The 19,432-nt window shown below is 36.6% G+C and overlaps 1 protein-coding gene across 5 annotated transcripts in view; it reads left to right on the top strand.

Annotated features, from left to right (window-relative positions):
* Window positions 1-19,432, top strand: part of LOC145690016 (tudor domain-containing protein 5-like) — a 124,918-nt gene that overhangs the window by 34,436 nt on the left and 71,050 nt on the right. For 4 of the 5 annotated variants that reach the window (XM_081764496.1, XM_081764499.1, XM_081764497.1 and 1 more), the window contains exons 5-6: window positions 6,437-6,608; window positions 15,370-15,488. In XM_081764496.1, coding sequence (XP_081620622.1) covers window positions 6,437-6,608; window positions 15,370-15,488 — 291 coding nt within the window. The remainder of the gene's footprint in view (window positions 1-6,436; window positions 6,609-15,369; window positions 15,489-19,432) is intronic. The other variant, XM_081764500.1, reaches the window with a different exon arrangement.

Here is a 19,432-nt window from a genome sequence, read left to right as displayed (position 1 = left end):
TCCTTCTCCAAACTGCGGGGCTGAATTTAGATATAAACGGCATCGGAAGTGTCACTGTTCGTCTCAACTACCCCAAAAACTATGGATTCGATACTCATCATCATCATCATAGGTATTCTGCCCTTACTGGCAGGTCACTTGCAGCAGCTGAGAAGCTTCCATGCTCCACGGTCCTCCGCTAACCTCTTCGTCTTCACGTATGATCTTTCTATTTTTATATCATCCATTAATTGTAGTCTCCCTCGCCCTCCGCCTCTTTCCCGCCACTATACCCTCTGTGATGTCCCTCATGATACAATTTCTTTTTAGGCAATGTCCCAACCAGTTTCTCTTCCTCTTCTTAACAATATCTAAAAGTGTTCTTTTCTCCCCCACCATTTCTAACACCCACTCATTCGTTTTCCGCTCGACCTAACTAATTCTTTCCATCCTTCTCCACACCCACATTTCGAATGTTCCAGTCGTTTTTCATCACTTTTACGTAATGTCCACGTTTCCGCCCCATACAGTACAACACTCCACACGAAGCATTTTATGAGTCTTTTTCTCAACTCTCTATTCAAGGTCCCACAAAATAGACTTTTCTTTCTCCTAAAGGCTTCTTTCGCCATTCCTATCCTTGCTTTTATTTCACGTTTGCACTTCATGTCATTACTAAGAATACTACCCAGATATCGAAAACTATTCACTTGTTCTATTTGCTCCCCTCCCACTTTTATATTTGACGCAACTTCTTCGTTCCAATCACCATGGTTTTTGTATTCGATTCGATACTGGTATCGGTCATTTTCGATCATTTTTATGTATCTCCCTCTCCCCAAGTCGTGGGGCTGAATTTGAGGTGTCACTATTCATCTCAGCGATCCCAAAAACTGTGGATTCGACACTAATATCGGTCATTTTCCATCATTTTTAATTATCACCGTCAATGTGAAATGATTAAAGCCATCCCAGGCCCGAACCTCATCTATGTGGGAAATTTGATTGAGATCGGTCGGGTGGTTCAAGAGTGATGTCAAAAAAAGTCACTTTAATTTTTATTTTTGGTATATATATAGATCGGTCGGGTGGTTCAAGAGTAATGTCAAAAAAAAGTCACTTTAATTTTTATTTTTGGTATATATATATATCTTCCCCTTCCTCTATATTGTACTGTCAAAGTAAAATGATAAAAATCGCGCCAGGCCCGAACCTCATCTATGTTGAAAATTTGATCGAGATCGGTTGGATGGTTCAAGAGTTATTAAGTTCTATGTGTTTTATCTCCCCCTCCCCTAGGTTCTACCGTCAATGGGAAATTATTAAAAAAAAAAAAAAAAAAAAAAAAAAAAAAAAAAAAAAAATCCAGTCCTGAACCTTATTATTGAAAAGTTGATTGAGATCGGCTGGGTAGTTCAAGAGTGATTAAGTCACAAACCTAGTCGCTTCTATTTTTATATTTATATTGATTTTTGTATCTCCCTTTCCTCCCCTACTTTGCTCAGTCAAAGTGAAATGATAAAAAATATCCCAGGCCCAAACCTCATCTATGTTAAAAATTTGATCGAGATTGGTCCTTTGGTTCAAGAGTTTGTTTTATTTATTTTTATAACTCCCCTAGTCCCTCTTCCCGAAATTCTACCGTCAAAGTGAAATGGTAGAAACACTCCCAGGCCCGAAACTCATCAATGTTGAAAATTTGATCGAGATCGGTCTGGTGGTTCAACAGATTAGAGTCACAAACGTAGTCACTTTCAATTTTATAATATAGTGTAGATTTAGCAGATAAAGTATTAATATAGAGGACACAAAATCAATTTTCAGTGACCACGTAGAAACCAAAAGCAAAGTATATTAAAATCCCAGAGTGTTTTCTAAACCAAAATATGGAATTATTTGATATTCTGAGACTTTCTCTGTTCTACTCATAATGGATACTTTGGATTATCCTAGATAATGACCGTAGTGCATAATTTGACCTTTCTTATTCCGAAAAGGGAAAAAATCTGCGGGCCCAAGCCACGACAGGCCCACCTGGATTGCATTACGCCGCTGGTCAGAACGTTAGTCTGGTCATAACTGGAATTCATCTTAGCATTTTTGGCGACACGTTGTAGTTTAACTTCCCGTTGTAACGGAAACTAGCAAGATCAGATCTCTTACCAAAACTTTCTCCACATTCACTGTACCATCTTTGGAAATCTTACATCATGTTCTCTGTAGAAAGTTGCACAGTGTGCAATGAGTGTACATTGTCGTAGATTCGATGTGTGGTACAGTCATTAGGTACATCTATGCCTAGTCCAGTTCGACAGTTTATTTTTCACCGATCGTCCGTTGGGTTGTGCTTGTAGAGTCGTTGACAATTAGTGCGACTTTCTACAATGTGTTTCGGCAAGAGTTTCTAAACACGTTCTTTTCGACGTCTTTCCAATCCCAGTTCACGATGAATGAGGTGACCTCTCTGTGTACTTTGATTCTTCCTTGTGACGGAAACCTGCTTTTTCCGCATAGTAACTAATATACGGCTAGTAGCAAGAGGGTCTTGGTTTATTTCTGCCCTACAGGAGTCGCTCCATTTCTCGATTTCTTATCCCTTTCAACACATATGTGATACCATTCTTCGATACGATGAATCCACGTTCTCTGCACGTCTTGATTATGGCATTGTACCGTAACTGTATTTGGCATCGAAAAGCTCTGTTATATAGCTTTGCCGATAGAATCGGTAACATTCTTCATCACGAACGTTCACTATTAATGAAAGCGCTATGTATGTGTGACCATGTCATTCATTTCGCGGTAGATGACGCTACTATCACTTGTGATAATAATCACTATAGATCGGAAACAACATCTGTATACATTGGTTGCAATGTTTTGAATGTTGAAATGGTTGTTAGAGTAGTTAGTGATATAAATTATTTAATTATTTGTGATTTGTTCATTATTCCACTTACATGAAACCTGCCTTTGTTCACCATCTTAATTCCATTGAAAGTTATTTAATGCTTTTGACAAGGAGGAGAATGGACGATGTTGGAGAAAGAAATTGAGCCTAAATTAGTGTTTTTTTTTTTTCTTTTTAAACTAACTTTGTTTTCAACTGTCGATCAGATATTTGCCATTTGACAAATACTCGAAAAGAAATGAGAATACAATATCTCAATAAATCAATTATTTATTGATTGTAGAAACGCCTACGACTAAATTCGAAAGTCGATTATCCACAGACCGATCATATGATCCTCATTCGAATGCAGTTTATATTACGCCTTTTGACGTTGACGACTCGTAGTAAGTAATATTTTCCCATGTATTTCTTTTTCACTCTTCACCATCTTTCGCTGCAGTAATCTAAGCCAGTGGTTCCCAACCTTTTTTTGACTGAGGACACACTGAATGCTTACAACATCGCGACACACTTGTTTGATATTTTTTATTAATAATAATAGTCTTACATAATTATAATTGTGTAAGACTGAGTTTCTATAAAGTAGTGATTCTATGGTTGCTGGTGTTGAGTGATACAGTATGCCTCAAAATGGATTTTACGAGTGCTGTCTGAAATGCAACAAACATTTTGAAATAAAAAGAGTAACAGAATGAGCAAACCAAATTGTATTATATACATTTAAAAGGTACAATCTTAAACTATTTTCCCACATAATCACGCAAATTAAGTCATTTATCATACCGTAGCACAAGTTTTTCAATACCGTCGCGCTAGAAATCTGCCCGCGTGCGATTTCAACCACTGCCGTACACCGGCGTGCAGTTCGGCGTTAGTATCAAAGCGTTGTGTAGCGAGCCATGTCTTCAATCGCTGGGAAGAGGTGATAATCGCTCGGCGCCAAATCCGGGCTGTGTGGTGGGTGATCGAATACCTCCCATCCAAAACCATGCAAGACCTCTCGGGTACGCTTGGCCGTGCGTGAACGTGCGTTGTCGTGAAAAAAAAAAAAACATCATCTTCGCTCATTATTCCATGTCCGTACACTTCCAGTTGGCGATGGTTTGTGAATTTTTGCCAACAAAAAACCTAATCACAGAACGCACCTCACAAGAGGCGGAATTTTCTATTGCAATGCACATTGTAACACGTCACAGCAAGCACAGTAAGAAGTCACAGTCCTCATGCTACCACAGCTGGATGCGTACTGAGTGTGACAATGTTCTGACACCAAGATGGCGACTTTAACCCCACCCACTGCTGCGATAGGCCAAAACATCTGGTACTTTCTGGACAGCCCTCGTAATTATTAAATACTTCATATTTTTTAAAATTTCATGGGATACTAGTTGAAAATCACTGATCTGAGCAATGAGCGAAGGGCGTTGCTGAGCCTATATATGTGTCGTCCCGCTGAAATTGTAATCCTTCGCCGTTAATACCGTATAGTATAAATCCTGTTTCAACACATTCTTTTTTTGGTGTTGGAGTTCGCACAAACCTAAATGTATTTGAATTAGAAGCCTCGTGGATCAGAAGGTATTAATTTTGACGGTCTTGAATACCTGGTCAATCCTTTAGTTTTTAACTATTAATTGATATGGGGAATTATTTTTTTCTTAAATGAACTGAAAATTTTAATGATATGATTCTGCTGATTACTTCTTTAAATGTAGTTTTTTCTCCTCTTTTATTTTTTTAAATGAATTTGCATTTCATAGAAATTTAATATAACTTAAATTTAATTGTTAAATACTACAGGGGTCTTACCCCGACAGATCTCTTTTTCATATTGTAAGTAATATATCTACAAAGTTTGGTTAAAATTGCACCAGACATTCTAGAGTTTGCTGGAACATATACACACATGTTCGAACATATATATGGTGTCTCAAAAGTCCCCTGACGTAGGGTAACTGTTATTATGCGAATTACAACAAAATATAAGAGAAAAAACATCTCCAAATATGTTTTCAATCTAAACCGAAGGAAATTTTTTATCGGTCGAACTGTTTCGGCTATACACTCTTTATACATCCAATGTTAAATAAAAATGCAACGTTGCCATTTACCTGTACCCACAACATAAGTGAATGAAGTTACTGGCTTTTACGCTAATATGTCTATGGCCAGCCCCTATTTCAAACAGTAACTTCATTCACTTATGTTGTGGGTCCAGGTAAATGGCAATGTTGCATTTTCATTTAACATACATAAAGAGTGTACAGTCCAAACAGCTCGTCCGATAAAAGATTTAGATTGAAAAAATCATATTTGGAGACGGTTTCCCTTCTTACAATTTGTTGTAACTCAGATAATAACAGAGTTAGTCTGTTAAGGGACTTTTAAGATACCTTATACCTTATATATATATATGTATCTCTCTCTCTCTCTCTCTCTCTATATATATATATATATATATATATATATATATATATATAGAGAGAGAGAGAGAGAGAAATAAAGAAAGAGTTTCAAAACGACGTTCGGGAGGTGATTCCTGACACCAAGATAAGAGAAAAAGTATAGACCAACCCAGATGCAGAAATCCGTCATTTCAGAGTTATAGGCTGATAATAATAAATAAAAAAAAAAAAAAAAGTCCATAGCTTTAATACTATAGGACCTAATGTAGTCGGGTCAAGACCTCACTTAGGAACTAATACGTACGCTATCCAAAAATACATGTTTCAGGATCCTGCGATAACAATTTTTGTAGAGCGAATTTGCTACGGGCATATAATTTAAAATACTCACCAACTACCTCTATAAAAATTGTTGCGGAAGTATCGCAGGATTCTGAATCATGTATTTTTGCATAGGGCATATGCTAGTTCCTAAGTTGTCTTGACCCGACTATGGTAGGTCCCATAGACCTTTAAAGTTCTTTTTTTTTTTTTTTTGTTTTGTTTTGTTTTGGCAGCCTTTAACTCAGAAATGACGGATTACTGTACTCAGGTTGGATAGTCTATACTTTTTGTCTTATTTTGGTGTCAGGAGTCATCTCCCAAACATTGTTTTGAAACACCCTGTATCTATAAGAAAATTTAATTTTTCACAAAATGAGGAATATTTAAACAGATGTTTAGAAGAAATCACTAAAATCACATCATTAAACCCCTAGTTCATTTCTAAGAAAACAGTAAATATCTCATGTAAGTCAGTGGCTTAGAAAACAAAGATGGCGCAGATATTTAGCACCGTTAAGAACCATCTACACTCTGGACATGGCCAGCATTAAAAATGGAGCCGAACTTTTTGTTGATAACAACACAACAAGATTTCTTCTTTTTTTTTTCTTAAAAATAGTATAATAGAGACATCAAATGATTACGCAATTAATCCATTCTTTTACGTTGTTTCATCCGTGTGTGAAAAAAAATAGTTTTAAAATTCCATGAGAGTTTCCCTTATAAGGATTTACAAAATTTGAAGAGAACAATGTAGAATAATGGATTAGTGTATTTATTTATTTATTATTTGTGTATTTATTTATTTTAACAGAATTACACAGGAAATGAACTTAAATATCAAGATTTAGGATTTAAGAGCATGTTGGAGTTATCCAAAACGCTAAATGATGTGTTTCGTCTGAAACAAGTGAGTGATAGATCTGACTGGATGTTATTTGATATGACAGATTACAAGGAGGATGAAGAAGAAGAAGAAGAAGGAGGTAAGGAAATGGAAGAATATTATAGATTTTAAAAGCTGTTGCATTTGAATGCCTGTGCTGTCTTGTTTTGTCAGCCAATTGATTTGTATGAAAGGAAAGTATTATTCCTTTTCCTTTGAAATGTAAGGAATGTTCATGTTTCGGTTTTACTGTTTCACATGTTTTTAAATGTCTCTTACTTCGTAGAAGTTAAAATCTTGTAATAAATAGTTTTAATCCTTATTATAAAGGAAAATGTATCAAGGCAAATACATACCAGTCTGTGAGCAACGCTAATATGCAATCTTCAAAGCATTTAAGAGTTGCGGGTTGGATAAGCATCTAGGGGAAACATTCATATATTCTTAATCCTTATTATAAACCCAAGATGTCTCAGTCTATATGTCACGGTGATTCCTAATAGTTTACAGTGAGGCTAATAGTTGTCGGCTGTCGCTACTTTGCAGGCAATTTGTAGACGAGCCGAAGGCTTGGGTTGAACAACAAGTCCTATATACTCAATCTGCCAGTCACGCTACTAATTGTTCAAAGTCGCCTTGATAGGTGTCGCTACCAGTATTTACGTGCCTCCCTGACTCCAATAGATGGCGCTAGCAGACAGCCAATTTGCAGATTTAAAACTATTTTGACAATTTAATTGCAGTTTAAAAACTGCATTGTTTCAATTTAATGGTTTCAAAATAGGATAAGAACCGTCCCTGATCACGTATAATTTTGAGAATTAACAAGCTAAATGTAAACAATTAGAACCTTACTTGAGGGCACGTAGTGTTCCACAGTTCGAAGTGTAAAGTTCCACGTGTTTCTAGAACACGTGCTAAATGTAACCATGTGTTTCTACACAAAGTGCTTGAAGTAAACACTCTTCAGACGACAGCCACGAAGAAGACATCGTTCACCATTGCCAACGTTCGGCAAGTGACGCAGAGGCAAACTGTCAGTAATATTTCTGCATAAAAGGAGACTGGACACCACAGAAGATATAGGTCTCGCCCGGTTGATCAAACCACCAACTCTCCAAGACGCTTGGTCATTGAGAGCACCTTAATCCCCTCTCTAAGGCGTCTGGTCATTGAGAAGTACCGTTCCTAATGCTCTAAGACTCACAGTCATTAAGCTCCTTTACTTCCTTTCTAAGGCGAACGGTCATTGAGAGGCACCTATCTAACATGCCCTGAGACGCATGATCATTGAGCTCATCCCGTGCTCGTGGGTTTTCTCGGGGTTCTCCCGTTTCCTCCCACTTTCTTCATTCCACCACCATCTCCTTTAGCCTAACCGGCATAATCGTGGGACGTAAAAACTTAAAGATCATTGAGCTCCTTAAACTTCACCAACAAACCTTCAAATAATTACAGGAACTTGTACTTATTTGTAATATTTTGTATTCAAGAGGATACGTTTATAATAAAATGTGATGGGGAAGGTTCAAACTCTGTTCCATGTTTTAGTTCTACCCTAAAAGACAGAAAACTTTACAGAAGGCTTGGAGCAACAACTAGTTTATAAGTCAAATTTAATTCAAATAATAATAACCTTATATGCAAGGGCTGCATGAAAAGTAATGGTAACATTGTCATAATTCGTGGCTGCCTTTATGTACAGAAGAATGCTTGTTTTATTCCTTTAATGTAATCTCCTTCCAATCACCTTGTACCACACGCGTAGAAGGCGTCATACAGCGTCATCTTTGTAATGCCCCGCAGGAACCGCCACGGATGGCACGTTTGATTGCTTCTCTTGTCTTGTAGTGCTTCCCGCGAAATTGTTCCTTAATTTTGGCGAGAAGATCGTCACGAAGCTCCCGAAAACATTGTTGTGTACTGCGCCCAGGTGCCACTTCAATCTTGGTCCACGCCAGTGTTCATGTTTTGAGGGAAATTTCTCTAATATAAGAAAATTTCGTGTATAAACAGACTGAAAAAGACATGAATGTATATATTTTCAAAGTAGCATAATTTGCACCCATTGTAGCTGGGTGTATTTTTTTGTAAAGAAAAAAGTAACGGCAAAAGAAAAAAAAGCTAAAAGCAAATGAATAAAATAAATGTGTTTGGTATTTCCTTTACTATAGTTAAAATTAGTCTTATCACATAACTTCGGTCGTAGGAATTGGGCGCTCAAGGAACTAGGGAAAATTTGATAAGGGAAAATTGTGGGTCAGTTAAGGGAAATTTTCTTAAGGAAACCTACGAACAGTGATCCACGCATGTTGTTGGTCTTTTCGAAAAAAATATTGTTATGGCGCTTCCACTCTCGTCCTCTATTTAACAGCAGTGCTGCTTTTGATTAAATAACACACAATCGTTACCACTCGTCACACTTCGTCGCCTCACATTGTCTATTCAGCTACGGAAATCTTGTAGTGCTCAGACACAGCTCTCTGGCGTGAGAACACGATTGCCACTATTTTTCATTCCATTCCAGACGCGAATTGCACTATGGGGCAACGTAACAGATAAAGAACCATAGATTAGTTCAACCAATCCATCAAATAATTACATCGATTCTTGCCAGATGGCAGTTAAAGTCGATAGATGCCGACACTATCTTAACAATCGATGTAACTGTTTGATGGATTTGTAGAGCAATGCTAATGGTTCCAAGTTAATATGCGATGTGAAATTTTGATTCCGCATAGCGGCTGAAGGAGGCCCCGGAGGGCATTCCATCATTTAACATTTTTGCTTTATTTTAACCTGTAGTACATGGGCGCCACTTTTAGAACACCCGATATATATATATATAATGTAAACTCATCTTTACAAAGCAAGGACCATTTAGAAAGACTTCAAGAAATCAATACAATTAAATCACAAAGCCGCTGTTCATATTGAAGAAAAAGAAAAATACTTTCCAATGTAATCATTAGGCTGTAATATAGAACAATTTGGTTTTAACCTTTTTGTAACTCGTGCTGCAAAAAAAATAAATAAATAAATAAATAAATAAATAAAAATAAAAAAAATAAAATAAAAAATAAAAAATAAATAATAAATAAATAAATAAATAAAAAGTTACGAAATACAACTGCTATTTACGAACCGCCGCATTACCGGAATTAGCTTATACAAGTGGTTCCACCCTGTTCACCACTACCCGAAAGCTGATTGGTATTAAGCAACTTTAGTAGCTGCCAGTAGGGTATGGCGTTTGGTGTTTTCAAATATGCGATTTGTTTTATTCCAGAAGAGGTAGCAATTCATCTTTATAAAATTTCAAATTTCCCATCACGCGAGTGGTTGTGTTGTAAGTTACCGTTTATAAACTAAATGATTAACATAGCTATGATTAGCCTGACAATGAAGAGCAGAAATCTATGACTCAAGAAAATTATAAAGGTCCAAGTATAAAGTCAATAGCAAAACACTGATTATGTTGATCACGATAGTAGTGGCAAAATTGATTGGGGACGTCTAAATGCGAAAGTTTGATTATAATATACAGATGTGGGCGACAGTACTTGTATTGGTACACTGAAAATTTTGAATTACAGCACCGGGAATTGCATAAGAACATTGTAGAAAGATGTCAGGTCCAACGCATGATGATAGAGATATCACTAAAGAAACTGGTGCGTTTTTGAAATTTATTGATAACAACATAATTGATGAAATTGTAGCTTTACGAAGAAATACTTGGAACAACAATACGAACAGTTCCCAGGGGAAACAAAATTTTAAGCAACTTCAAAAGTGGAAATTATAACTTATTATTCGATTGCCAGAAAAAAAGAAACATGTAGGATACTATCATTCTACATTCTACATTATTAATGGTATTCTATATATTGCCTCAAAATAGCTATGTTGGAAAAAGCAAATATAAGAGTTCTCACGTCACAAAACAAGGTGCAAGTGACGACGGGTTAAAGGGTTATTTCAAAATGTTAAATCTTCTCAACGAAAATTGTAGTAAATCAGTCTTGCAGCCGCTAGTAATAATATCTCGGCGTACAGTTGAGTTGATTTTGAGTTTAACGTCTCTTTCAGCAGTGAGGCTGTATGAGATGGGAACCCGGGTATCTCACGCCAAAGGCGCGTACGCGAACAGCTTACAAGGGAAGTTCGGGAGAAAATACGCGTCTGCTGAGAAACTAAGCATGCCATTTGAAGGACCAATTCATGCTGAGTACAACAAGCTAACAAAGTTCCTGTACGATTGAGAACTGTTCGAGAGATTCAACTCGGAAGTTTGTATGAAAAAATGAGTATATGTGCATTTAAACACGTTAAATACGTCATTAACAACAAATCTTAACATACAAATTGAAATCTATCGGAGGTAACAGAAAAAAACTGTTTTGCAATAACTAACGGGTTTGTTAGTTAGTCCTTATATTGATCACTATTGTTCTTCTGTCCTATTAAGAAATGATGCAGGTAAAAAACTTCCTTGCATCATGAATATTTTATATGTGCAATCGCGTTGCATCCGTTAAGGGAACAAGTTTGCATAACCAAAGCGAAAAGCAAATTCAACGCGTGATTTAAAAGTTATATAATTTGTTCGATAACCTACCTTGTGGAACGCAAACTGAAGCAGTCCAATGTATCGCGGTGATCGGAGCTGATTCATTAGCATAGACACGAACTTTATTTGATTGTTTCGTTGATACATCATAACGTCCGGATGAAGAAGTTTCATACTATGTACAAATCTCCTGCATCATTTCTTTATAGAACAACAAGAACAACAGTGATCAATTTACACCTCTAATCTATCAGTATTGTGAACAGTATGAGGACTAATTTTAACTAACAAACCCGTTAGTTATTGTAAAACAGTTTTTTTTTCCCGTTACCTCCGATAGATTTCAATTCGTATGTCAATATTGTTGCTAATTATGTACTTTAACGCGTTTAAATGCGTATATACTCATTTTTTTCGTATAAACTTCCAAGTTGTATCTCTCGAACAGTTCTCAACCATACAGGAATTTTATTAGCTTGTTGTAATCAGCATGAATTGGTCCTTCAAATGGCATGCTTAGTTTCTCAACAGGCGAGTGCTTTCTCCCGAACTTCCCTTGTTAGCCACGAAGAAGTTCTATTTCACCATAAAGTACTAGCATAGTCACTGCTATACATGCAGCCATATTGCAGTGTTTGTCTTAAAGGTAAAAGTCAGATTTTTGATGTGTGCCACAGCAAAGTTTTAATGATTATGCGAATAAAAAAAAAAATAAATAAATAAATAAAAATAAAAATAAATAAATAAAAAAAAATAATAAAAATAATAAAAAAAAAGGAATGTAATAAGTTTCGGTGAGCTAATAAGCTTTTTACTTTAGTAAATCCTGTATATCACAGTAAATTTATTTATTCTTGGATAATACAGAAATATTCAGTTTACCATTAAAAGTTAGAACATGTATATTTACTCTTCAAGTATAATTTTAGATATAGGACTGGGTAATTTCAGAACCCTACTTTGATATTGAATCATACCCTTCACGTTCTTAATGCTCTCAAGGATTGAAAACACAATCAGTTTTCAAGTTAGAGTTTAGTTGTTGCTGTATGCCCCTTGGAGGCAGTAGTAGGAAAAGTGGTTTTGGGTGGGACGCAGTGGTCGCGATAATGATAAGTTACACAGGTCTTTGGTTTCCCGTATTCTATGATCTTCATGATTGTGAGTCCAATGGGTTGACATTTTTGCATTAGCACGTGAAGGAAACTACATCCAAATATATCTATTGAATTAAAATGACAAATATTTTGGGCTTACGAAAAACTTCCAACGGAAGGGGATTATGGAAAGAATCGCCTTTCTCGTTGCCGTGTTTTTGAATGATTAAGAGATTCAGTGCTAGTAGGGAGTCTATGAAAATGACAAGCGTCCCAGGTCTACACAGATCTGTCAGAACAACTGGAGTGATTGACGAAGGTCAGTATACCATTTTGAATGACCGAATTCAGTGTAATATTGGATTGCAGGAAGGGGGAAGGGGGGGAGTGAAATAAGGAGACTGTTCGCTAAATAATAATGAGGATACAGAAACTAGATAGAGTGCATCATTGTCCCAGTAAACAGATCCGCGATTTTCTGTAAATTTTTGGTCCAAAAAAGCTTTTGTGTGTTGCCAGAACTCGCATAGTTGCGAGACCTGTCCCCCTATGATTACTTCTTTTCCCTCAAATTAAAAACTTCACTGAAGGGTTACTTTTTAACGATATTTCCACCATCTCTAAAGCGGTGACGAGGATCGTTTTGAGTATCCTTACAGCCCAGGTTTCTAGAAGACATTCTGTGACTTAACTGGATCGTACAAAACGGTATGTGAACAAAGGAAGCTGCTGCTTTCCATAGATGAGATAAGTTGATTTCATTTGTTATTCATTAATTTTTTACAGACTCAATCTCGTTTCCTAATTGCCACACTGTGTACGTGTGGATTAAGCCTGATTTAAATTTCTGTATTTTTCAGATATTTTTAAAAGATCAGTGTTGGGACACAGCATTATCAATAACGCAAGTGTTTAAACTACCAATAGGTATCACTTTCGATCTGACACAAGTTCTTGAAGTTAGGCTTTTGGTTCCCTCAACACTTAAAACTTTTTGCACTTACTTTTCTAGTTGTGAGAAATGATGCGAACGTCTCCCAGAAAATAAAGACCATTTAGGTATACAAAATGGAAAACAATATTTATTGAAAAAAAAAAAAAAAAAAATCTGTTAAAACATACTTGTACCTTCCTTCACTTCTCTACATAATCACTTCCTACTTTTAAACATTTCTCTTATCTAATCATGAGCTTGAGAATGTCCGTGTTACTCTTCTGCCAGGTCACCAATTAATGAATTGGAGCCAGATGGTCACCAGATAGTCACTGATTCTCCGACTGCTATTGAGGCCGTAGTTTTCTTAATCCCACAGTAACAATTTGCATTGATTGTAGTGCCTTTTGGCATGAAATCCACCAAAAGAACGTTTTTACGATTAAGAAAAAAAAAGTACAATGACTTTTCGTGTTAGGATAGTCTGTTTGAATTTTCTCTAGTTTTAGGGTGATGAGTAGTGGTGCCACTCGTGATTGGCTCTTGTTCACGGTATGATGCTACTCAAGTGATTGGTTCTTACTCTCTGGGGTGATGTGAGACACCCAGGTTTCATCACCAGTCACAATCCGATCAATGTGCGAGCGATCTTTTGTTTGAATGCAGTGACGACTTGGCTTAATGAGCATGTGGTAGAGGAGTATAACATGGGAATTCTCAAGCTCGTGAACCGATACGCCAAATGTTTAAATGAAAATGATGATTATGTAAAAAAGTGAAGGAAACTTCAGGAATGTAACCAAAACTGTTTTTTCCAATAAATATTGTTTTTTTCATTTTGTATAACTAAACGGTCTTTATTTTCTGGATGACCCTCGTACAAACAAATTTAAATCAATGTATGGTACAATAAGCTTAAAAATGTATATGCCGTTTTTTAAAAAGGTAAAAAGTGTAGAAATCACTGAATTTTATACCACCAAGATATAATGTGTGAATAATAAATGTAAGAAGCAGCTTCTCACTTCTAGGAAGGGGAACAGGCACGAAAGTTTCAGATTATCTAGTAGTTCTTATAAAAAGATTCGGACAACCGGAGTTCTATTCCCAGTGGGAGCTCATGTGGTTCGAATCCAACGTTAAGCTGTAGGTCAATGTCTCACATAGCCTCGGTGCTGAAAGGGACGCTGAACAGTAATCCAGCTAACCGACTACGCTGTTGGTTTCAGTTCTGAACTTTTTATTTTATTTTATTTTATTTTAATGTCTGTTGGTAGGGTCTCAACAAATAAAAGATATATAACAATCACTTTAAACATTAGCATTAGGTAACATACGTATATGGGTGGAGTAAGTGCTTTTAACAGGAAGGATGAACATGATGTCTCATGGTAAGTACTTACCACGAGGAATCCTTGCTTCGACTCAAGGAAATGTGAGTTGGTGGTGGACAGTCGAGTCCGTGGATTTCTGTTGGGGTTTTACCGTTTGTCATCACATTCCGATTCTAACGTAATCATTCATTTATTAATCATCTGCTATAGTTACAAGGTCCAACACACACTGTATTTTAAACTACAATGCGTTACAGTTTCGGACATCTATCATATCCTTCATCAGACACTGCGTAGACACTTATCCAATCTCTACCTTCTTTATCCAGTCTGCTTCTTTCCACTTCCTTGTTATAAGTAGGAAGAGATAAACTGATTAATTGGCCAGGGGACTTACGCATTAATGAATTATGGCAGAGAATTTTGGGTAGCGTAAGCAGGAAGATGAAATTGAAAAAGGCCCTTATAAGGACCAAAAATGGCGGCACGTGATTGGTTGAAATGCGGGATTGGCTGAAGGCTTCAGTCAATAAAATTTAGAATTTTTCATAAGGATAACTGTATACATGTCTGTATCTTCATTTATGTTTTATAGTATCTATATAGTGTCTGATGAAGGATATGATAGATATCTGAAACTGTAATACATTATAGTTCAAAAAACGGTGTGTGTTGAAGCTTTGACGAGTGTTTCTTCTGTTACAATATTCAATCCAAAGCCATGGATAATGTTATTACAAAGTCATAACGGTAGATGTTAAAATAAGAACTATTTCATTTCGGCTATGACTGTACATTCAAATTTATCTCCTTTTTTATCTTTCTTTTGCACGAGTGTTAAAGTAGCTCTTAGTATATTTTGCGGCAATGGCTATAAGTGACGCTTTTATACAGTATATATAATAAGCAATTTTCTTTTCCAGTTGTGTCTTACTCTGAGAAAGAAGTTCCAGATAAATTCGAGACTGAAGATAATATTAAAAAACTTCTCAAGTTTTTTCCTCATGGGTTACCAGTTCATAAATTGGAGAAGGAGTATAAGGTATGTTGTAATGAATAAATAACTTTAGGAGTGCAATTACATGAAATTGAAGTGCAGATTGGTTAAACGTTTTAAACTTAAAATTTGCTTAAAGAACTGTGAAGTTTTCTTGTGCATACGAAATATGTATTAACATGGTATCTTTGAATCTTAAAAAAAAAAACTTTTATAGCTTATCCGTTTATACTGTTATTTTGTGAACTTTTATCTAGAGAACGTACTCTCGTACATCCCAAAGATCATGCTTTGTCGTGGATCGGGGAACCGAATTTTACCTAGCGATTAGCTCCTCGGCTCTATGTGTTGGATCCTTTTGGCAAATGACTTCCGGAGTTGCAACAATACATCACAGTAAGATATATTCTTTCCTTGCATCTTAAAATGGACAAACACCACATTATTTCAGTTCCTAAACGCATAAACATAACTTTTCCAATGGAGGGTGTAACCCTGAGTTTTTTTCTTCTTCCTCTGGCGGTGCAGACGGTGTTTCCATTGCATTGAGGCATACTTCACCGTGCAATTGTAGCTCTTGATGGCCTTCGAAGAGGATAAGTAACTAGGTATCTAGAACACACATGATGGACGGTATGTATGTGTATTTCACCACGTTTTCCTTGTGGCAACGGCCCTATGAGGTCAGGTGGCACCATACATCGTATTTTTCCAGCTGAGATATTTCGCATTAAGCATTGGAGAGGTTTGTTATCTGTTTTTGTTCTCATACACGCTTCACAGTTGTTGATATGACTTGATATCCCTTCTCATTGTTTTCCAATAAAACATTCGTCAAATGATGTTAAATACGAGGGTGGATCAAATATAAACGGGATTTTACTTTTTATTTAAATTAATTTATTAAATACCACAAGGCACTTACAATTTATTTTTACACATAGTTTCCTCCTTTGGAAATGCATTTGTCCCAGCGAATGGGCAACTTTTTGATGCCCTCATCGTAAAAAAGAATAGGGTCGTGTCACCAGCCAGTTGCACACGAACTCTTCCACACTCTCGTCATCTTCAAATCGTTGCCCTCCTAGAGCTTCTTTAAGCGGGCCGAACAAATGGAAATCGCAGGGCGATAAGTCCGGGCTGTAAGGAGGGTGTTCGAGTGTAGTCCAGTGCATTTTCTGTAGCTTCAAGACAGTTCGAGCTGCAGTATGGAGTCGCGCATTGTCGAGCAGGAGGGCCTGTCGAATCGATTGGTCTTGTCTTTTGCGGCGATATACAACTCTCGCCTTGTTCAACAGCTCGTAGTAGTATTCAGCATATGTGCGTCGCTCATGTAAAAAGTTACTCGTCGATCGTCGTCAATAATGCCTTTAACCGCACGAATGTTTTCGTCCGTAATGCTGGTCCGAGGACGGCGATCGTGTTGCTGATTCCACACGTTCTCGTCCTTCCTTGAACTTTTTATGCCAGGCATACACACGCGTCCTTGAGAACGTTTGATCCCCGGACTGTGCAGTCAATCTCTGGCAAATTTCTGCTGCTATAACTCCTTCACGAGCAAGAAATTTTATAATTATGCGTTGCGCAGTGGAGGGGTGCACCAGTTGCTTCGACATCATGAGCGGTACTGACGAAATGGAGGGAAATATTTAACATCACGCTCTCTCCACTCCCAGCGGTCCCGCCTAAACATAGTAGAAGCGCACGGTCAGTTCTACCAACTGTTGATGTTCAGGAACAAAAATCCCGTTTATATTTCATCCCTCCTCAAACTTTCATAAAACCAAAATGACCATAACGATGAAGCCAATTACAATACTGTATGATTCCTGAACTCCGTGTTATACACAACTGATACGATTTGCTTTTACCAATACGAGGATGATTCATAGGATCTATGCACTGGTTCTCCAACCTAGAATTAATTGTTAAGGGAGGATAAGATCTTAATAAGATAAATCGAGTCGGGACTTTCTTTTATCAATGATAAATAGGTTAAGTTAGCTAGGTTAGGTATAGTATAGTTATAGCGTTTTAGACTAGGGAGGTTAGTTATTAATTGTGTTACTTTTGTGTTAATCGTATATACTAAAATGGTAACGAGATTGAAAGCTCATATTACTGAGATATGAACTGTGATAATGTGCACATATTATTCTTATTGAAGTGAGTAAGTTATTCTTAAAAAAATCGACATGTGTTGCTGAGCTCTCATTATAGTAAAGCTTTATGATCTGAAAGGAGAGTAATATAAAATGTATTTTGTGTTGTCGTCATAAATTGACGAGGGATGTTCCTGATTGTTGCCATAAAAGAAATAATTAAACATGGAAAACCAGGCATAGATTCCAGCATATGATATAGAGATGTATAAATTGAATAAATAAGCGTGTATTGGAAACAAAGTATTTATTAGACAGATTAGCTACATAACTGAAAATTATTATAAATTATCACTGTGATTTGTCGTAAAACTATGTAATAAATCTTTAATTATGGATATAAATTATCCATGGTTTTGTAAAGTTGGTAATTAAGTTCGTTGTTATGAGCTGCATCATGCATCTGAAAATAATAAACGCCAAAAGTTATAGATTTTCAGAGATATGCTTCATTTCCATTTAAACGAACAATAACATTGGCTAGATATAATATATATACATATAAGCATTTTGTTTCCTTAATAGTATAGTATGTAAGATACGCGGAGGTTTCTTGTTCGGAGTGGCACTGCTGCAAGTTCCTGGAATACTTATTTATAAATTTTGGATAAATAACCGTTGCGCTTGAAAACAATTTGGACTTTAAAATTTTGAGTATGTTTTTTTTAAAAAAATCATTTACTATATGTAATGGTTGTTCAGTTTGAGTAGATGCGCCAAAATGAGTGCGTTTTACAACTTAGGTCTGTCTGGGAAAAGAAAATCATGAACCATTAACATTCCACTCCGTGGGCACTTAATTTGTAATTTTGGTTCTAATTTCTAGAACTACTTCCCTAAAATGAATTTTGCACATCATTCTCATTAGAGTCACTACGCAAATGTTGAATAATGGGACGATACACATCACACTCCCAATGAAAGTTTGCTATTATTTCGGGATCCAAATCACACACTTCAAATTGTATAGCCTCACAACAACATTCGCATTCACAACAAGTTCTTGTGGTTGTTGTCACGCGCAACAAAAAGTCACTTAAAATATTTGATTTTCCACAAATATATTCGATTTCGTAATCATACTGCAATTTAAGTGCCCATGTCGTCGATCTTGCATTCCAATTACGTATACGCTTTAACTGTGTCAGACTTTTATGATCACTGCGAATATATATCTTTGACCTCTTAAATAAAACATTCCATTTTTATATCGCATATACGATTGAGAAACGTTCCAGATCAATTATGGCATAATTGCTTTCATACTTCGTTAGCGTATGGCTATCATATTGCAAACCATTTTTTTTTTCACCATTAATTATCGGATACACACACAAGCCAAACCAGTTAATGCAACATCTGTTTCTAAATAAAACGGTTTATCAAACTGTGGGCAGAGTAACATTACATCCTTCTTGATCACAATTCAAATGCATTTTGATGCTCGTACTCGCCAGATGGAGTTTTGCATTGCGGTGTCCAACCAACGTCGTGAGGACAGTCGGAAAGCTAGTTGAAAGAAAAAAGTAGCGAATTCCGTTCAAGAAAACCAGCATTAACGGCGAGGGGAGCCGATGTTCTGACCACAGTCACCCCAAAGGTATGAGTGCATTTTGATCCTATGTAACATTCATAAAAGATGTTGCACCAAGAGCTTAGTTTTAATAAGTATACATATTTTTTTAAATACAAAACTAGCTTTACCTGCGCTCTACACACACACTGGGGGGCGCGGTGGCTCAGTGGTATAGCGTTCACCTCTGGTGCTTGGGGTCCCGGGTTCGATCCCAGCCCCCGCCAAGTGAACTTTGTGGTGGACAAACACCG

This window comes from Thermobia domestica, chromosome 7 (assembly GCF_964235325.1).
Source record: "Thermobia domestica chromosome 7, izTheDome1.hap1.1, whole genome shotgun sequence".
Classification (NCBI taxonomy): domain Eukaryota; kingdom Metazoa; phylum Arthropoda; class Insecta; order Zygentoma; family Lepismatidae; genus Thermobia; species Thermobia domestica.
Note: the sequence above shows the minus strand (reverse complement) of the source record. Positions and strands in the feature narration are given on the sequence as shown.